Genomic DNA, 18,282 nt, shown 5'->3' on the forward strand with positions numbered 1-18,282 from the left:
GGAATCCGCTGCGGGTTTACACCTGCTCCAATAGAAATCTGCAGGTGTAAACCTGCAGCGGAAACCACACTAGAAACCGCGATAAATCCGCAGTAAAAACAGCAGCGGTTTTGCACTGTGGATTTATCAATTCCGCTGCGGAAAATTCCGCAATGGAATCCGCAGCGTGTGCACAAGCCCTTACACAAGTTTCTTATTATCATAGAGTAATCTGCTTCTTTCTCCTCCAGGACTGATCATTCATTCTCAGTTCACAGGTAAAATCTGTATTTGGAGAAAGCAATTTTTTACAATACTGAATTAAGAGGACATTGGTTTCTACATAGGTAGGAGGGAGATTTGCCCTTCTCTCAGCTCCATAGAAATTATATTTATGGGCACCAACTGTCATTAGAAGCGCACTAAAACTGCATATGTGCTTTTTACCTGCATATTTTCCATATCTAATGCAAGTCTATGGGGAAAATCCACATATAAAACCCAGTATACCCACAAGAGAAATTGATAAGTTGCAGATTTCAAGCACGAACTGCAAGAAAGTTTACACAGCGAAAAAAGCAGCACAGCGGGCATGACATTTCTGTACATCCTATCTACTATGCTGTAACTGTAAGACGCTACATTTTTTTTTTTTGCGCAAAGAAAATATGCAGCATCCAAAACCCACCAAAAACTCATCATGGGAACGTAACCTTAGGATAAGCGATTTTATTCCGTAAGAGATAATGAGTATTCAAACCAGTAGGGCAGAACAGAGTTGTGTGGATTTTTCAAAAGTCGGTTCGAATTATGATTGGCGGCGAATATTGTATTTGTAATATTCGCCAAACATCATTGGGAGTAGAAATTACTGATTATGTTCAGAACCGATCATCAAACATAAATTCGGCACGAATAGTGTAACAATATGGCATGAATATGACACATTCAGAATCGGCGACCGATTCCAAACATTCACTCAACTGTAATGCAGAAGTAACTAAACATTTATAGAAACAAAAAACCCGAAAAAAATGGTTCGTTTGGGAATCCAGATGTGAAACCATTATGTTTGGTGTGGTGTCAGTTGTTTCTGTGTAGTCAATCATTACCGTAAGAGAGGACTTTGAATGTTCTCATGATCGTTACAGTAAACGGATACTGGACGCTCCACCTTTACTGACCCCAATTTAACAAAGCAAACTATTGAGAAATGTGGAAAAAATACAGATCAATGCTACTGTGGCAGCCTTAGGCACGCAGAAGTTTTTTTTCAAGGCGGTTAAAAGTGAGGTTTCTAGTAGAAACCACTTTAGGAAATGTTCGCTCTATGGAGTGATGAGCGAGTATACTTGTTGCTCGGGTGATCTCCAAGCATTTTGTAGTGCTCGGAGATTTCGTTTTCTTCGCCGCAGCTGCATGATTTGCGGCTGCTAGACAGGCTTAATACATGTGGGGATTCCCTAGCAACCAGGCAACCCCCACATGTACTCAGGCTGTCTAGCAGCCGTAAATCATGCAGCTGTGTCAACAAAAATCTCCAAGCACGCCAAAATACTTGGAGACCACCCGAGCAACAAGTATACTCGCTCATCACTAGTTTTTACCAATTAATATGAGCATACAGGTAATAGAATGGTTAAAATAGTCCTACCTGTATGCCCATATCTGCCACCTTGATGTACACAAATTTTCTTGTATTCGTCTATGGTTAAACTTGGCCTTAAGGCTTAATCTGCATACCACCCCCTTTCACATCAGCGTCACAGTACCCTGTGTCTAGGAATACCGCGCCTATGCCCAGCAATCACGTGCTTATACTCACCTTTCTCGCCCTGCTATGGGCATTAGCTTCATTGTTATTCTGCGCAGGAAAGATTGTTTTTCTGCACAGGCATCGGTGAGTCAATCAAGATGAAGAGGAAGGTCGGGGGGATGCCGTAGGTGCCGAGGGGGGCTTGGGGACATCATTTCTCACTTGTCTGACATGTTATATCATGTCAGAAAAGAGAAATTATTTTAATAGCGGATCACACTTTTTTTAACGCGATTGCCTTTATTCATTGAATAACAGCGGTCATGTGATTGGAAAAAAACGGCCCTGTACGTATTCTCCAGGGTCTCTGCTACCCTAGCGGAGACCCTGGGTTTTTTTTTTTTTTTTTTTTTTTACTTTGGGGGGTGCTAGTCACTTATTCCAAATCATCAAAAATGGCAATGAGTGAATAATGTCCCTTAGCAGCCGCCATTTTATTATGTATTTGCAGTAATTAAGGAGTTAAAGGAAACCTGTCACCAGGTTTGGTGGATACAAGTTACGGCCACCCTCTTTCAGGGCTGATGGCATTCTACATATAATGCTGTATATAAGCCCCAGATCCGACCTGCAAGAGAAGGAAAAGAGCTTTTATTATACTCACCCATTTGGTCCGATGGGTGTCGCAGGTCCAGGTCCGGCGCCTCCCATTTTCTTGCTTCATGGCTCCCGGCATCGTGTTCCTGCGCAGGCATACTTATCTCCCCTGTTGAGAGCAGAGCAGATTCCTGCAGTGCGCAGGCCTCTCTGACCTTTCCCGGCGCCTGCACACTACTTTGCTCTGCCCTCCACAGGGCAGATAAGTACGCCTGGAGCACAATTTCGGGGAGCCATGACGCAAGCAGGAGAGCGTCATCGCAAGATGATGGGAGGTGCCGGACCCAGACCTGCGACACCCAACGGACCGCCCCCCAGGGGAGTATAATATGTTATTTTTCTTATCTTACATGTCGGATCGAGGACTTATCTACAGCATTATAGAATGCTGTATGTCAGCCCTGAAAGGCAGTGGCTGCATCTTATATCGGCCAAACCTGGTGACAGGTTCCCTTTAAGGGGACAAACACTAAAGAAGGAGGAAGTACCTTAAAGGGTTTTTTCCCATTAACAAATGTTCATTTTAATCAATAGATCTTGGAATAATAACTTCCACAATTGGATGTGTTTAAATAAGAAGTTCCTGTGCTGAGTTACACAGTACACAGCAGGGGCACATTTATAAGATTATCTCAGCACACGAACATTTTATTTAAACACATCCAATTGTGGAAATTATTATTATTCCAAGATCTATATAATGCATGTATGTTATGGTTAATATTATATACCTTGTTCTGATTAATATATATATTATATAAATAATTTATGAAAATCAAAAGCGAAAAGTTATAACAATGTATTTCCATGGCAGAGACAAAAGAATGTAGATTTGCACTTCTCAAACATCTGTTTCTGGCATAGAGACTGAATGAGACTGCAACCTTGAATTTCTACAGGACTTGGGTTATCAACACCTGTGGGTTAGACAAGCAGGCGGACTTGGGGGAGACTGTTCAAGACAGCGTTGTTGCTGCAAGTATCTTTTGCATAATAACTAGCTTCTGAGAAGTTAAATTACGTAAATAGATATGAAAAAATAAGAATTAGACAATATTAGGTATTGTGCATTATACAGATTTCCGTCAAACCCAGAAAGAAGAACACAATGGCTGAACCTCGTGAACCGAGAAAACTTCTCCCCAAGCCTGCACACCTTCTTATGTTCAAAACATTTTGAAGAATCGTGTTTTGACAGAACGGGGCAAACAGTGCGACTAAGAACAAATGCCGTACCAACAATATTTATCTATCCAGACCATATGGTGGAAAAGGTAAGCAACGGGCTTGTTTCTCCGGGTAACAATCTACTCAAGTAGGATATGCTCACATCAGATTCCGAGTCTATGTTGTAAGCATGTCAGACAGATCAAAGATTACACACCTTAGATGGATAGAGATATATATACCGTATATACTTGAGTATAAGCCGACCCGAGTATAAGCCGAACCCCCTAATTTTGCCACCAAAAAACTGGGAAAATGTATTGACTCGAGTATAAGCCTAGGGGGGAAAATGCAGCAGCTACCGGTAAATGTCAAAAGTAATAATAGATACCAATAAAAGTAAAATTAATTGAGACATCAGTAGGTTAAGTGTCTTTGAATATCCATATTGAATCAGGAGCCCCATATAATGCTCCATACTGTTCATTATGGCCCCATAAGATGTTCCATATTAAAATATGCCCCATATAATCCTGCATAAAGGTTAATAAAGGCCCCATAAGATGCTCCATAGACACATTTGCCCAATATAATGCTGCACAAATGCTGATTATGGCCCCATAAGATGCTCTATAAAGATATTTGCCCCTTATAGTGCTGCACAAATGTTATGGCCCTATAAGATGCTCCATACAGACACTTGCCCCATATGCCGTAGTGCCCTACAAACGTTAATTATGGCCCCATACAGACACTTGCCCCATATAGTGCTGCACAAACATTATGCCCCTATATAATGCTGCAGAAACGTTATGGCCCCATATAGTGCTGCAGAAACGTTATGGTCCCATATAGTGCTGCACAAACGTTATGGCCCCATATAGTGCTGCACAAACGTTATGGCCCCATATAGTGCTGCACAAACATTATGGCCCCATATAGTGCTGCACAAACGTTATGGCCCCATATAGTGCTGCACAAACGTTATGGCCCCATATAGTGCTGCACAAACGTTATGGCCCCATATAGTGCTGCACAAACGTTATGGCCCCATATAGTGCTGCAGGAACGTTATGGCCCCATATAGTGCTGCAGGAACGTTATGGCCCCATATAGTGCTGCAGGAACGTTATGGCCCCATATAGTGCTGCAGGAACGTTATGGCCCCATATAGTGCTGCAGGAACGTTATGGCCCCATATAGTGCTGCAGGAACGTTATGGCCCCATATAGTGCTGCAGGAACGTTATGGCCCCATATAGTGCTGCAGGAACGTTATGGCCCCCATATAGTGCTGCAGGAATGTTATGGCCCCATATAGTGCTGCAGGAATGTTATGGCCCCATATAGTGCTGCAGGAATGTTATGGCCCCATATAGTGCTGCAGGAATGTTATGGCCCCATATAGTGCTGCAGGAATGTTATGGCCCCATATAGTGCTGCAGGAATGTTATGGCCCCATATAGTGCCGCAGGAATGTTATGGCCCCATATAGTGCCGCAGGAATGTTATGGCCCCCATATAGTGCCGCAGGAATGTTATGGCCCCATATAGTGCCGCAGGAATGTTATGGCCCCATATAGTGCCGCAGGAATGTTATGGCCCCCATATAGTGCCGCAGGTATGTTATGGCCCCATATAGTGCTGCAGGCATGTTATGGCCCCATATAGTGCTGCAGGAACGTTATGGCCCCCATATAGTGCTGCAGGAACGTTATGGCCCCCATATAGTGCTGCAGGAACGTTATGGCCCCATAGATGCTCCATACAGACACTTGCCCCATTTGCTGCGATAAAGAAAAAAAATCACATACTCACCTCACCGTTCCGGGCGCCGATCTGTCCCCAGCACCGACGTTCAGCAGAGGGCGTGCACTGACCACGTCACCGCGCCCTCTGACCTCAGCGTCACTGCTGGAGACAGATCGGCGCCCGGAACGAGGAGCAGGTGACTATCGCGCAGCGCTGCGCTCCCCTCCCCGTATACTCACCTGGTCCTGCCGCTGTGTAGATCCTGCTTCCCCGACGCCGCAGCGCTTCATCCTGTACTCAGCGGTCAGATGGTACCGCTGATTACAGTAATGAATATGCGGCTCCACCCCTATGGGAGGTGGAGCCGAATATTCATTTACTGTAATGAGCGGGACCATGTGACCGCTGAGTACAGGAAGAAGCTGAAGCTGCTGCTGCCGGCGCCAGGGAAGCAGGGACCGCGCCTGGACTAGGTGAGTATTTTTAGACAGCCCCCGCTCCCCCTCCCCTGCCGACCCCGGTATGACTCGAGTATAAGCCGAGAGGGGCAATTTCAGCCCAAAAAAGTGGGCTGAAAATCTCGGCTTATACTCGAGTATATACGGTAGATAGATATATATATATATATATATATATATATATATATATATATATATATATATATATTATACACACACATACATGAAAATGAGCATTTGATACAATGCTGATTTTGCACCTACAAAGAAAGGAGAGGTCTGTCATTTTTATCATAGGTACAATGATGTGAGAGACATTATCTAAAAGTAAAAAAGAGACACTCACATTGTATGATTTTCAAATAATTAAATTGCATTTTATGGCATGAATTAAGTATTTGATCACCTACCAACCAGCAAGGATTCTGGCTCTCACAGACCTGTTAGTTATTCTTTAAGAAGTCCCCCTACACTGCCCTCATTACCTGCATTAATTGTGCCTGTTTGAATTTGTTACCTATATAAAAGACACCTGTCCACACACTCAATCACACTCCAGCCTCTCCACCATGGCCAAGACCAAAGAGCTGTCTAAAGACACCATGGACAAAGCTATAGACCAGCGCAAGTCTGGGATGGGCTACAGAACAAGAGGCAAGCTGCTTGGTGAGAAGGCAACAACTGTTGCCACAATTATTAGAAAATGGAAGAAACGCAAGATGACTGTCAATTTTCCTCAGTCTGGGGCTCAATGCAAGATCTCGACTCGTGGGGTAAGAATGATGAGAAAGATCAGGAATCGGTCCAGAACTACACAGGAGAACCTGGTTAATGACCTGAAGAGAGCTGAGACCATAGTCTCAAACATTACGGTTAGCAAAACACTACGCCGTCATGGATTAAAAACCTGCAAGGCACGCAAGGTCCCCCTGCTCACGCAAGCACATGTCCATGCCCGTTTAAAGTTCAGCAATGACCATCAGGATGATCCAGAATAGGCATGCGAGAAGGTCAAATAAAACCAAAAAATAACTTTTTTCTTTATATAAACTCCACTTGCCATATTTGGAGGAAAAGATAGGCGAGTACAACCCCAAGAACACCATCCCAACCGTGAAGCATGGTGGGAGAAACATTGCACTTTGGGGGTGCTTTTCTGCAAAGGGAACAGGATGTCTGCACTATATTGAAGGGAGGATGGATGGGGTCATGTATAGGGTTGAGCGAAACGGATCGTTCATTTTCATAAGTCGCCGACTTTTGGCAAAGTCGGGTTTCGTGAAACCCGACCCGACTCCAGCGTGGGATCGGCCACGTGGTCGGCGATCTTGGCGCCAAAGTCGCATTTTGTATGATGCCTTCCCCGCCATTTTTCAGCCAATTAAGGAGTGTGGGCAGTGTGATGACATAGGTTCCGGCCTGGCTTCTGCGGCGTCATAGAGCCATATTACCGTTTGGGCTGCAGTGATTTCCGCAAACACAACATATGCTTTGCACGGAGAGAGAGAAGAGGGGGAGAGAGAGAGAGAGAAGAGGGAGAGAGAGGGAGAGGGAGAGGGAGAATATCCACATTGATTTGCATTGGGTTTCATGTTCCGGTCCGGAACCCGACTTTACAGTAGAATCGGCCGATTTCACGTGATCCGACTTTCGAGAAGGTCGGGTTTCACAAAACCCAACTCGATCCTAAAAAAGCAAAAGTCGCTCAACCCTAGTCATGTATTAAAGAGAATTTGGCCAACAACCTCCTTCCCTCAGTAAGAGCATTGAAGATGGGTCGTGGCTGGGCCTTACGGCATGACAATGACCTGAAACACACAGTCAGGGCAACTAAGCAGTGGCTCCATACGAAGCATTTCAAGGTCCTGGAGTGGCCTAGCCAGTTTCCAGACCTGAACCCAATAGAAAATCTTTGGAGGGAGCTGAAACTCAATGATGCCCAGTGACGGCCTCGAAACCTGAAAGATCTGAAGAAAATCTGTATTGGGCAGAGGGCCAAAATCCCTGCTACAGTGTGTGCAAACTTGGTCAAGAACTACAGGAAACGTCTGACCTCTGTAATTGCAAACAAAGGTTTCTTTACCAAATTTTAAGTCCTGGTTTTCTATTGAATCAAATACTTATTTCATGCAATAAAATTAATTCTGTAAAAATAATGCAATGTGATTTTGTAGATTTTTCTTTCCAAGATTCTGTCTCTCACAGTTGAAGTGTACCTATGATAAAAATTAGACCTCTCCATTCTTTGTAGGTGTAAAAACTTGCAAAATCGGCAGTGTATCAAATACTTATTTTCCCCACTGTATATTGACTATTGTATTCTAAGAGTATAAGGCTACGTTCACATTTGCGTTGTTGTGTGCTGCGTCGGCGACGCAACGCAAAACGCATGCAAAACGCAGCGTTTTGTGACGCATGCGTTCATATTTTTTTAGCGCAAAAAAAATGCAACATGCAGCGTCCTCTGCGCCCCGACGCTTGCGCCAAAAAAACGCATGCGTCACAAAACGCAACACAACGCATGTCCATGCGCCCCCCATGTTAAATATAGGGGTGCATGCGTCGCCGCGGCTGTGCCCGACGCAACGCAAATGTGAACGTAGCCTAAGTTGGACAACGCTTATAACCAATGTTTTGTCCACTTGCTGTAAGATAGGAATAAAGAACCGGGTCAGATGATGCCGTGCCTCAGGAGATCATTTTTCTAACAGGGCCAAAGCTTTTGATATATGGTTCTATTATGGCATAACAGACTACGAGTGATCGCATGGGCTAGAACTAAACCGCTTTACCAATTTATTCTATAAACCTTTATTATTTGCATCTCAACACTTTCTTCTTGTGATTACGTGAAAGGTAAAAAGGGTCCGGGTCTTTAAATAGATAGAAAGGTCACATATACATAGTAACAGGGCCACACAAGATAAATGTGACACACTGTGACCTTTCTCTTCGGGAACATAGGATTCCCATGTACAAAAGGACAGGAGAATGGCGAAGGGGTAATAGAAGCGATCTTGGATTTAGTTGATGTGTTCAGTATTAGCAATGGAAGATAAAAAAACACTGAGTGTTTATAGGCAAAATACCTACCAGCACTCTTGCTTTCCTTCTTACTCTATGATTGTTCATCTTGACTATATCTATGTATACTTCTATTGTAAAGAAAAGGTTTGCCTGCAGGCTGGGACCACTTATGAATCTCATTAGCTTTCTATATTTACCATGTTTTCTTTCTGGGTTACATGTATTATAGTCCACCTTGCTGACTGTTTCTAGAGTCGCCAATCAGACCTGAGGGTTCACAGTTCCTCCTGGAAACTTTAGAAACAGTCAGTAAGCTTACTGTCAGACACAAGCTAGTTCATCTACTACTGCTAAATGCCTCATAATGAAAACCAGCACAGTATAACTGAGCAGGCACTGAACCAGCAGGGAAGGGGGCACAAATGTGAATACAGCTCTAAATATAAAAAAACAAAATAACAGACTACTGCAAGAAAAACAATGTCTGGCTGTTACTGCCACCTGTCTGTTATCGAAGGGGCACTGTAAAGACATGGTCATCATGCTATACACCGCCTATAATTATAGCGAAGGGGCACTGTAAAGACATGGTCATCATGCTATACACCGCCTATAATTACAGCGAAGGGGCACTGTAAAGACATGGTCATCATGCTATACACCGCCTATAATTACAGCGAAGGGGCACTGTAAAGACATGGTCATCATGCTATACACCGCCTATAATTATAGCGAAGGGGCACTGTAAAGACATGGTCATCATGCTATACACCGCCTATAATTACAGCGAAGGGGCACTGTAAAGACATGGTCATCATGCTATACACCGCCTATAATTATAGCGAAGGGGCACTGTAAAGACATGGTCATCATGCTATACACCGCCTATAATTATAGCGAAGGGGCACTGTAAAGACATGGTCATCATGCTATACACCGCCTATAATTATAGCGAAGGGGCACTGTAAGGCCAGGGTCATCATGCTATACACCGCCTATAATTATAGCGAAGGGGCACTGTAAAGACATGGTCATCATGCTATACACCGCCTATAATTACAGCGAAGGGGCACTGTAAAGACATGGTCATCATGCTATACACCGCCTATAATTATAGCGAAGGGGCACTGTAAAGACATGGTCATCATGCTATACACCGCCTATAATTATAGCGAAGGGGCACTGTAAAGACATGGTCATCATGCTATACACCGCCTATAATTACAGCGAAGGGGCACTGTAAAGACATGGTCATCATGCTATACACCGCCTATAATTATAGCGAAGGGGCACTGTAAAGACATGGTCATCATGCTATACACCGCCTATAATTATAGCGAAGGGGCACTGTAAAGACATGGTCATCATGCTATACACCGCCTATAATTATAGCGAAGGGGCACTGTAAGGCCAGGGTCATCATGCTATACACCGCCTATAATTATAGCGAAGGGGCACTGTAAAGACATGGTCATCATGCTATACACCGCCTATAATTACAGCGAAGGGGCACTGTAAAGACATGGTCATCATGCTATACACCGCCTATAATTATAGCGAAGGGGCACTGTAAAGACATGGTCATCATGCTATACACCGCCTATAATTATAGCGAAGGGGCACTGTAAAGACATGGTCATCATGCTATACACCGCCTATAATTACAGCGAAGGGGCACTGTAAAGACATGGTCATCATGCTATACACCGCCTATAATTATAGCGAAGGGGCACTGTAAAGACATGGTCATCATGCTATACACCGCCTATAATTATAGCGAAGGGGCACTGTAAGGCCAGGGTCATCATGCTATACACCGCCTATAATTATAGCGAAGGGGCACTGTAAAGACATGGTCATCATGCTATACACCCCCTATAATTATAGCGAAGGGGCACTGTAAGGCCAGGGTCATCATGCTATACACCGCCTATAGTTATAGCGAAGGGGCACTGTACAGACATGGTCATCATGCTATACACCGCCTATAATTATAGCGAAGGGGCACTGTAAAGACATGGTCATCATGCTATACACCGCCTATAATTATAGCGAAGGGGCACTGTAAAGACATGGTCATCATGCTATACACTGCCTATAGTTATAGTGAAGGGGCACTGTAAAGTCATGGTCATCATGCTATACACCGCCTATAGTTATAGGGAAGGGGCACTGTAAAGACATGGTCATCATGCTATACACCGCCTATAGTTATAGTGAAGGGGCACTGTAAGGACATGTTCATCATGCTATACACCGCCTATAGTTATAGGGATACCCAGGTATGCACCCTGACTGTGGCCACTTAGCCATATACCTGCTGAGGGTATATGCCCCCCATCATCCCCAACGTACAGCACATCAGTCTAATTTCACAGTGGATGTTTTTATGCCAGTTTACATCTGTGTTTTACAATACCAGCAAAGCCTATGAGATCTCAGAAATCCCATGCACATACATTGGTTTTGTGTCATCAGGATTTTGTACTTTGCATGGTTTTTTGGACATAGAGCACGTCACTTCACTTCTTTCGGCGTTTTTCACCCATTGATTTGAATGGGTGGTGACAAAAGCACCAAAAATGCAGGTATCGTGTTTGTTTGTGTTTTGATTCTATGGAATAGGACTTTTTCAACACTAAACTTTATCAGCATGCACAAAAAAACAAGGAACACATGCTTTATTTCTGCAGCTTCTTTCCTACCGAGTGATCAGGATGTGGATATAGTCCAAAGTGCAATACCTGGTGGAAGGGGGGTACGCCGGTGTGGGGGCTAAAAGTGACATGTGTGATATAAAGTGGCCGTGAGTCAGTATCAGAAAGCAAACACCTCGCTATCTGATGGATCTAGAGTCCGGTACAAGGGCACCATCACTGACCGCACCGCTGCACACTGTAGAAGCTTAGATTGTTCGTGTCCAGGCAATAAGGACAAGAGTAGGACGTTATTAAAGGGGTGGTCTTGTCAGAACGCTGTTGAACTCGACCCCTCTGGGAAACAGACGATTTAGGTGGAGGAAGAAGTGGTCAGAGTCACCTTACCGGCACCAGATTACTGAGGAGGAGACCTACCTCTGATATCCACGTGCCCTAGTCGCTAGATTTAGTAGTTATGTGTTAAAGGGGTTGTACCGGATTACAAAACCGAGGCTGTTTAATTCTAAAAATAGGGCGACACCAGTCCGGAAAGTGTATGTGGTATTGCGGATCAGTCCCATTTACTGTAATAGAGCCGAGCTATAATGCCGCACTTAGTATTAGGCACCATGCCGTTTCACAAATCAGACTTTTTCCAATGGTGAAAAACTCCTATAACAGAAGGGGGCATTTTTGGGGTTAAAAGTAGTTTTTGCTGTTGGCTTTCACAAAAGCTATTTAACAGCCCCTGCTTTACACTTCTACAGATGGCTGCAAAATGGTAACTGCGGTAAGTAGCCAACAGTGAGCTCATCCTGAGAGATCTATTCTAACTAGCTGCTTCTGTGCTCCTCTCACTCACTAATCATCACAGACCACATTAAGGTTGAATATGGAGTGAAATTTAAAAAAAAAAACGTTAAAGCAATTTTTTGTTAAAGGGGTTGTCCGCTCCAAATTGATTAAGTATGCAGTCACACCGGGGTCACACTTGTGACCAGCATTGCCGCCGGCACTCAGGACCGGAGCGTGCGGCTGTATGTATTTCTACGCAGCCGCCGCTCCAGTGCCGGGTATTGATGAGAGTTTCTCACATTGCACTCGCAAGTGTGACCCCGGCCTTACATATACTCCCGGTCAGAACCTGTCCAGTGGGCGTGGCCTCACCCTACACTTGTATGGCGCAAGGCCACGCCCTCTCATTGGCCACACCCACTGGACAGCAGCGACACTAGGCGGGAGCGGCCTTGCTCTATATATGAATATGGTTTATGACAATTAGGCGATGTGCACACGTTGCGGATTCATTGCACCGTTTTTGCAAAATCTGGCAGTTTTACCTGCGGTTTTGTGCGGATTCCACCTGCGGATTCCTATTGAGGAGCAGGTGTAAACCGCTGCGGAATCCGCAAAAAGAATTGACATGCTGCAGAATGTAACCCGCAGCGTTTCCGCGCAGTATTTTCCGCACCATGGACACTGCGGATTTGGTTTTCCATAGGTTTACATGGTACTGTACAATGCATGGAAAACTGCGGCCAATCCGCAGCGGCCATCAAGAGAAGCCACTCTATGATCCGCATACCACCAGTCAAATATATGAAAAAAGGAACAAACTTTATTGGTAACAAATGTTAAAAACAATTACAACCAGTACAAAAAGAGAGACTCCCCCATATACGGCCTGTTCATAATACAATCTGCATGTATAATCAAAATAACCCCCATGGCACTAGGCAAGAATACATGTACAATAAGATATACTGCTGGGTGAAGTATGGACTCCGCAGCGGCCAATCTACTGCAGATCCGCAGCCAAAACCGCATCATGTGCACATAGCCTAACAATGTGTCTGAGGAAAAAAACTACATGTCCTGAAAGTTGGGAAACCTCTCTATGGAATCAGAGCTATGGGGGGCTCTAGTTTACATGTAATATCCTCTCACGATCAGGGTGACCAAACATTAACAGATCTCCACCGTGGGACTTGTATAAAATCAATGATTATTAAACCAAATTTAAAATGCAATTTACAGATTACAAGAAGGGTACATGATCCAAAAAAGAGAGGGACTGAACTTCCATAGGATTTGTCTCAAACAGTGGCTAAATAAGTGATGACTTACCGTATAATTATTGACTACCGATAGATTCCCCACATTGCTAGCAGGTTTGTGTATGAGCTGTAACTATCAGTACACAAAGCCGAAGTGTCTCTAATCACTACTAGAAGGGGAAGAAAAATGACATTCCTATAGACAGTAAAGGATAGGACAAACTATGCTTGTGAAAGTCATTAGGTAAGTCAATGAATGAGCTACCTCACAGATGGCGTCCCTCTGCCCCTAATGTAATGGAATGGGCAGTCTATGTACATTTAGGGCATTATGGGGACTCTTCAGGAGTGCGAGCGCGATACACTATGTGTTTCTACTGTAAAACCACTGACTGATTGTTCATGCGTTAGACGCTTCTGAACGTTTCCCCCTGAAGCTTCTTTTTTAACATTTTTTGTGCTGTTTCCTAATTGCTTTTATGACACTTTTTTTTTTTGAGGCTGAGAAAAGGCTCAGAGGGGCCCTGGGCATCTTCTAGGCCTCCACACTAACTTGTATTATAGAGTAAACGGTCAGGTCACTACGGCGTCTTTGCAGACCTGAAGCGGGGTGCACAGACATAGAAAGGGGTTCGTTCTTCAAGCGTCTGCCTGTAAAAGGTCTGGGGTGCACACAGCCTCACGGCTCAGATACGTGGTTTTTCTTTTTACACTTTCAATTTTGATAAAACTCTTGGTAAGGAACAAAACACTTGTCATTTGTTTGAGGTATCTCCTGATGGGAAGCCCCACAAACTAGGCACTGTCCAATAAAAAGGGCTGCAAACCCCGCTTCAGGATAGGAAACATTGCACAAACAAGGAGCCTTCCCTGAAGCAGTTAATACTGGAAAAGTCATTTTTGAGCCCAAGATGTTTCCACAACAGGATGGAAACTCGCTGCAAACGAGCGACTGTGGGGATGTGATGGTCTGCAGGGGTCACTGACAAATGGCCAGCGTCACACGAGTGTCAGTTAGTTGCGTGCAGCTTGTTCTTCTACACAAGTGGTCAGCACAGCGGGGGGACAGTGGACTTCTATGGGTGGTGGTGGTGCCAGAGCAGGGGGACAGTGGACTTCTATGGGTGGTGGTGGTGCCAGAGCAGGGGGACAGTGGACTTCTATGGGTGGTGGTGGTGCCAGAGCAGGGGGACAGTGGACTTCTATGGGTGGTGGTGCCGCAGCAGTGGGGGGACAGTGGACTTCTATGGGTGGTGGTGCCAGAGCAGGGGGACAGTGGACTTCTATGGGTGGTGGTGCAGCAGCAGTGGGGGGACAGTGGACTTCTATGGGTGGTGGTGCAGCAGCAGTGGGGGGACAGTGGACTTCTATGGGTGGTGGTGCCGCAGCAGTGGGGGGACAGTGGACTTCTGTGGGTGGTGGTGCCGCAGCAGTGGGGGGACAGTGGACTTCTGTGGGTGGTGGTGCCGCAGCAGTGGGGGGACAGTGGACTTCTGTGGGTGGTGGTGCCGCAGCAGTGGGGGGACAGTGGACTTCTATGGGTGGTGGTGCAGCAGCAGTGGGGGGACAGTGGACTTCTGTGGGTGGTGGTGCAGCAGCAGTGGGGGGACAGTGGACTTCCATGGGTGGTGGTGCAGCAGCAGTGGGGGGACAGTGGACTTCTGTGGGTGGTGGTGCCGCAGCAGTGGGGGGACAGTGGACTTCTATGGGTGGTGGTGCCAGAGCAGGGGGACAGTGGACTTCTATGGGTGGTGGTGCAGCAGCAGTGGGGGGACAGTGGACTTCTATGGGTGGTGGTGCAGCAGCAGTGGGGGGACAGTGGACTTCTATGGGTGGTGGTGCCAGAGCAGGGGGACAGTGGACTTCTATGGGTGGTGGTGCAGCAGCAGTGGGGGGACAGTGGACTTCTATGGGTGGTGGTGCAGCAGCAGTGGGGGGACAGTGGACTTCTATGGGTGGTGGTGCAGCAGCAGTGGGGGGACAGTGGACTTCTATGGGTGGTGGTGCAGCAGCAGTGGGGGGACAGTGGACTTCTGTGGGTGGTGGTGCAGCAGCAGTGGGGGGACAGTGGACTTCCATGGGTGGTGGTGCAGCAGCAGTGGGGGGACAGTGGACTTCTGTGGGTGGTGGTGCCGCAGCAGTGGGGGGACAGTGGACTTCTATGGGTGGTGGTGCCAGAGCAGGGGGACAGTGGACTTCTATGGGTGGTGGTGCAGCAGCAGTGGGGGGACAGTGGACTTCTATGGGTGGTGGTGCAGCAGCAGTGGGGGGACAGTGGACTTCTATGGGTGGTGGTGCCAGAGCAGGGGGACAGTGGACTTCTATGGGTGGTGGTGCAGCAGCAGTGGGGGGACAGTGGACTTCTATGGGTGGTGGTGCAGCAGCAGTGGGGGGACAGTGGACTTCTATGGGTGGTGGTGCCGCAGCAGTGGGGGGACAGTGGACTTCTGTGGGTGGTGGTGCCGCAGCAGTGGGGGGACAGTGGACTTCTGTGGGTGGTGGTGCCGCAGCAGTGGGGGGACAGTGGACTTCTGTGGGTGGTGGTGCCGCAGCAGTGGGGGGACAGTGGACTTCTATGGGTGGTGGTGCAGCAGCAGTGGGGGGACAGTGGACTTCTATGGGTGGTGGTGCAGCAGCAGTGGGGGGACAGTGGACTTCTGTGGGTGGTGGTGCAGCAGCAGTGGGGGGACAGTGGACTTCCATGGGTGGTGGTGCCGCAGCAGTGGGGGGACAGTGGACTTCTATGGGTGGTGGTGCAGCAGCAGTGGGGGGACAGTGGACTTCTATGGGTGGTGGTGCAGCAGCAGTGGGGGGACAGTGGACTTCTGTGGGTGGTGGTGCAGCAGCAGTGGGGGGACAGTGGACTTCCATGGGTGGTGGTGCCGCAGCAGTGGGGGGACAGTGGACTTCTATGGGTGGTGGTGCCGCAGCAGTGGGGGGACAGTGGACTTCTATGGGTGGTGGTGCCGCAGCAGTGGGGGGACAGTGGACTTCTATGGGTGGTGGTGCAGCAGCAGTGGGGGGGGGGGGACAGTGGACTTCTATGGGTGGTGGTGCCGCAGCAGTGGGGGGACAGTGGACTTCTATGGGTGGTGGTGCCGCAGCAGTGGGGGGGGGGGGACAGTGGACTTCTATGGGTGGTGGTGCCGCAGCAGTGGGGGGACAGTGGACTTCTATGGGTGGTGGTGCCGCAGCAGTGGGGGGACAGTGGACTTCTGTGGGTGGTGGTGCCGCAGCAGTGGGGGGACAGTGGACTTCTATGGGTGGTGGTGCAGCAGCAGTGGGGGGACAGTGGACTTCTATGGGTGGTGGTGCAGCAGCAGTGGGGGGACAGTGGACTTCTGTGGGTGGTGGTGCAGCAGCAGTGGGGGGACAGTGGACTTCCATGGGTGGTGGTGCCGCAGCAGTGGGGGGACAGTGGACTTCTATGGGTGGTGGTGCAGCAGCAGTGGGGGGACAGTGGACTTCTATGGGTGGTGGTGCAGCAGCAGTGGGGGGACAGTGGACTTCTGTGGGTGGTGGTGCAGCAGCAGTGGGGGGACAGTGGACTTCCATGGGTGGTGGTGCCGCAGCAGTGGGGGGACAGTGGACTTCTATGGGTGGTGGTGCCGCAGCAGTGGGGGGACAGTGGACTTCTATGGGTGGTGGTGCCGCAGCAGTGGGGGGACAGTGGACTTCTATGGGTGGTGGTGCAGCAGCAGTGGGGGGGGGGGGACAGTGGACTTCTATGGGTGGTGGTGCCGCAGCAGTGGGGGGACAGTGGACTTCTATGGGTGGTGGTGCCGCAGCAGTGGGGGGGGGGGGACAGTGGACTTCTATGGGTGGTGGTGCCGCAGCAGTGGGGGGACAGTGGACTTCTATGGGTGGTGGTGCCGCAGCAGTGGGGGGACAGTGGACTTCTGTGGGTGTTGTGTGATGGGTCAGATGAGGAGCGTCTCCCCTCATGTAGGGAAGGACCACCTCCATATGTCACTGTGCAGTAATACTGGAGAAAGTTACCAAACATCGCTTTGTAGTGAAAACCCAGAACACTTCCCACCTGAGGAGAGAACACTGGCGGACACGGGCTGGGAACACTAGTGACAGAGGGCCTGGCTGCGGCTCTGCCAGGCACGGGGCAGTGACCTTGAGCTGCCCGCACTGCCTGGCACACAATGCAGGGGCGCACTACATGGGGGAAGGGGGCAAGCACTAGTACCGCAGCCACAGGGCGAGCCGCAGCCACCGCCATAAAGTGCCCGAGGTCTCCCAGCATTACACGCTGCGCTCTGCTCCTTCTACACAGACCACACGCACAGGACCGGAGGACGGCTGGGACGCTGCAGGAACACAAGCCGAGCACAGCGCCTGACCTCACCTGACCAGCAGGACGCTGGGCCCGCAGGCCTGGATCTTCAGTGCCCTACTCAATGCCACGGACATGGCTCTGCTCGCCATCTTGCACAACCTACCGCGCTGCCAGTGAACGTCAGGGAGTGGAGGAGGAGCTGTGCTGTAATATCGCCAGCCACCACCAGGTGGAGAACTGATCGCTGGCTACTTTCACATAGGCTACTTTCACACTAGTGTCGTGCACTGCACGTCGCTATGCGTCGTTTTGTAGAAAAAACGCATCCTGCAAAAGTGCTTGCAGGATGCGTTTTTTCTCCATAGACTTGCAGTGCGACGGTTGCGTCGGTCCGTCGCCACCAAAAAACGTTGCATGTAAGGCTACTTTCACACTAGCGTCAGGAATAACCCGTCGCTGTGCGTCGGGCCGACGTTCCCGACGCTAGCGTGGTCTCCGCCGCA

General features: G+C 48.0%; 1 protein-coding gene across 1 annotated transcript in view; it reads right to left on the bottom strand.

Annotated features, from left to right (window-relative positions):
- Window positions 1-18,002, bottom strand: part of NIPSNAP2 (nipsnap homolog 2) — a 57,116-nt gene extending 39,114 nt beyond the window's left edge. The window contains exon 1 of the mRNA XM_077296420.1: window positions 17,849-18,002. Within this exon, the coding sequence (XP_077152535.1) occupies window positions 17,849-17,928 (80 nt within the window). The 5' untranslated portion in view covers window positions 17,929-18,002. The remainder of the gene's footprint in view (window positions 1-17,848) is intronic.
- Window positions 18,003-18,282: the final 280 nt, after the last annotated feature.

This window comes from Ranitomeya variabilis, chromosome 3, assembly GCF_051348905.1.
Source record: "Ranitomeya variabilis isolate aRanVar5 chromosome 3, aRanVar5.hap1, whole genome shotgun sequence".
NCBI classification, from domain to species: Eukaryota; Metazoa; Chordata; class Amphibia; order Anura; family Dendrobatidae; genus Ranitomeya; species Ranitomeya variabilis.